The sequence below is a fragment of the Oratosquilla oratoria genome, chromosome 12 (assembly GCF_046742065.1).
Source record: "Oratosquilla oratoria isolate Oo_2021 chromosome 12, ASM4674206v1, whole genome shotgun sequence".
In the NCBI taxonomy this organism is placed as follows: Eukaryota; Metazoa; Arthropoda; class Malacostraca; order Stomatopoda; family Squillidae; genus Oratosquilla; species Oratosquilla oratoria.
The window spans coordinates 38,833,117-38,836,657 of NC_134788.1; the positions used below are offsets into that span (position 1 = coordinate 38,833,117).

Here is a 3,541-nt window from a genome sequence, read left to right on the forward strand (position 1 = left end):
GGAAGACCCCTGTTCGGGAAGAAGCCCCACCGGAAAAAAAGCCCCACTGGAAAAAAGCCCCCAATTTATAAATAATACTTATTAATAACAGTAATACTTGTTGTAAATAAGACCTAGTTCAAAGGGCCCGGTGAGTTGGTTTCACATTCCGTGAGGTTGAGGTGTTTAATTGCATTAAATGTGTGAAGTAGACTTCCCTAATGGTGTGGGTATACAAGTCCCACATTCATCACAGTATCATTCATATCATTAGTGTGTACTCATCTGTGTGGATATATATATATATATTTCAACATGGAAATGATAAAAAACAACAAAGGTGGACAGAAACTTTGTTACGATGGTTATATGTACACGAAGAAGAGTGTGAACAAAACGTCTATACGATGGGAGTGTTCAAGGAGAAAAGCTATGAAATGCAGTGCAACACTGTACACGGACTTGGATATATCTATTGAAATCAAAGGTACAAAACATAGTCATAATTCTAATACTGCTAAAGTAGATGCCACGAAGGCCAGAGTTCAAATGAATGAGCACGCTTCTGCCACCAGAGGAAAGCCAAGTCAGATTATTGCCGATACTGTTGTTAATCTTCCTGTCGCAGCGCGTGCTGAGATTGGAAACTCAGAGTCTGTGAAACGCACGATTCGCAACCATAAGCGCCACGCTCTTCCGAAAGATCCCGCTTGTCTGCAAGATTTAAAACTGGACGATTCATGGACTATGGTTGATGGTCAGGAGTTCATGTTCTATGATAGTGGTGCTGATAGCAGTAGACGGGTTATTGTCTTTGCAACTGAAGAGGGATTGCGTTATCTTACTCGTTCCACTCAATGGTTTATGGATGGCACATTCCGGACTGCTCCGAAACTCTTTCATCAACTCTATTTAATTCGTTGCCCTTTAGGCGAGTCGAAGATAACATGTGTCTACGCCTTTCTTTCTGGCAAAACTCAGAGCATATATGAAGAAGTGTTCCAAGCCATTGTTGAACAGTGTGCCACACTAGGATTCAACCTTGATCCTACGACAATCACAACCGATTTCGAACTCGCGACTGTGAATGCTATCCGGACTGTATTCGGGGATCACGTTCAGTGCCACGATTGTTTGTTTTTTTTCACCTAACGCAGAACACCTGGAGGAAGATACAGGAATTAGGCCTTGTGACACTGTACAAGACAGACGAAGAAAGTAGATTATTTTGTTTATTGTTAGGTGCCTTGGCTTTTCTGCCATGTGACAGAGTTTCGGAGGTGATGGAATTTTTAAGAACTGTTATTCCGGAGCAACTCAGTTGTCTGGTAGATTATTTCGATGCGACCTACGTGTGTGGAGGATATCGTCGTATCCAGATGCCTGCCGAACGCCGCCCAGGTGATGTGCTACCGACCGCCGCTTCGTATGCGCCGAAGGCCACCCCTTTTTCCACCCGAACTTTGGAACGTACACGAAGTAACCTTGTCTGGCGGGCGGGCGGGCGGGCATCGTACGAACAAGCATTGTGAGGCGTGGAATCAAGCCTTCACACATGTGGATGATCGGCCACGACCGACCGACCATCCTTCCGTGTGGATCGCGATCGAGGCTCTACGAAAAGACCAGGGCAGGGGAGACATACAAAAGACCTTCAGAAAAGGCTTCCCACTCTCTGCAAAGACTTCCAAGCAGGCCAGAAAGACATTGAAGCGTTTCTTAAAGGCTGTGCCCACTGCATCCGCTTGTAATTCGATTTAGATTTACTTAAAGTAGTGCTAACTTTCAAATGTACTATTTCATAACTTAGTGCTGACTTTGTATTTTTCTATAATAAAAATCTGCTATTCATAATATTTAGTATATTGTAGTATTTTCATATAATATCATGTAAACTGGTGCTGACTGTATTATTTTATACTTGATACTTTTATACTTTATACTGCATAGCTAGCCTCAATTATACTATTGATTTTCTATTGTCATGTATTATTTGTGTTGGATTGAAGTAATTTCCGATTGTTTTATTAATATTTAGTATATTGTATTATTTTCATATAGCGTCAAGTAAACTTATCTTTTAAGCAATAAACACATAGTTTTATTCTTAAATTGTGACCTTGTTTTCCTAAATTGGGGCTTTTCTAGAAATTGTTTTGTTTTTTTTTCCGCCTGGGTATTTTCAAGGTGGGGCTTTTTTCCGCCAGGGAATTTCTTAAGTGGGGCTTTTTTCCTAGGAATTTTTGGGTATTTTTTCTGTTGGGGCATTTTTTTTTTCCAAACCCCGATGATCTACACTAGAGTCGCTCTTTCCAGTGTGACACTAAAGAGCGATCTTAAATGTCACATTATTACCCACGCTGAAAAGAAGTCATTTCAGTGTGACCTGTGCAATAAACTTTTTATTTTTGTTATTTACGTAAGGTCTTTTCAAAAGTCACGTCACATGATTACCCATACAGGAAGGAGAGAACCCATTGCAGTCAGTGTAACAACCTGCGCCATAAACATTTTCCCCGACTTTTTTTTTTTTTCTCAAATGTCACACGGTGATCCACGCATGATTGAGCCTTTTACGGTGTGACCTGTGGAATGAAGCTTTCTGATATAATAAGGACGATTTGAAATGTCACTTGATGACCCACTCCGGAACAAAAAAGGCCTTTCCAACAGCTTGAAGGAGCAGTAAGTATCTAACAGCATATGGTAATCAACACAGGTGAGAAGACTTGATTGTCTGACTTGTGCGATGCAGCTTTCTCGCGAGAGATGCTTTCAAATATCACATGGTAACTCACACGAGATAAGAACTTGAAGTTCATAGGGTAATACTGGCACTCCTGATTCCATTATCTATGTTTATGGGTTCTCGGGAACATGTCAGGAATGAAGGCAATCGTAGATATAATCAGACGTAGGTGGTAAAGTATACTCCCCTCCCCTTGTCATTTCTACCTATTTGGTATGTGCCGTTCACATACCAACGGAGTCGGCATTTTTAAAGGAGAAACTGGGAGAGTTTGAATAATCCCATAACATCGGAAATATAGATAATTAGGAATGCCCGATGTGAGTGATTCAATTAGGATGGGTGACGACCTACAAGGGATGGACGAAGCCGTTGTCAAGGTTGAGTCATGGGATGGCGATCAATTATAGGAAGCGGTATCCAGACTATGTTGGGAATTTCATTCATGCAGGTAGAGTATTATACATGAAGATATACATGCACACTCAATGATCCCCAGTGCAAATATTAATCTATTTTCAACCACATTAACTTTTCACTTTCAATTCCATGTCATCACGATCGAGACTGACAATGCGCTCAACGAAGACATGAAAAATTAATGTGGTTGAAAATAGATAAATATCTGCACTGGGGACCATTCAGTGTGTGTGTGTATAACACTTGCCCACGCGCACGTACTACCATTGCACCATCATAGCGGGGATGGGTTGAGCATAAGATTCGTGCTGTATATGTATGTAACTCGAGCATACAAATAGAAGAAATTGTGCTCAACTTATATCTCTCTTGATGGCGCAGTGGTTAGTCACT

General features: G+C 41.1%; 1 protein-coding gene across 1 annotated transcript; it reads left to right on the forward strand.

The window, feature by feature from the left end:
* The first annotated feature begins 294 nt into the window (after positions 1-294).
* LOC143030340 (uncharacterized) lies at positions 295-1,131 on the forward strand. Its single transcript, XM_076193493.1, has one exon. The coding sequence runs from the start codon at positions 295-297 to the stop codon at positions 1,129-1,131; it is 837 nt and encodes a 278-aa protein (XP_076049608.1).
* Positions 1,132-3,541: the final 2,410 nt, after the last annotated feature.

What these genes read in the sequence shown, in the direction of transcription:
- LOC143030340 (XM_076193493.1), top strand. Translation starts at nt 295, where the DNA reads ATGGAAATGATAAAAAACAACAAAGGTGGACAGAAACTTTGTTACGAT.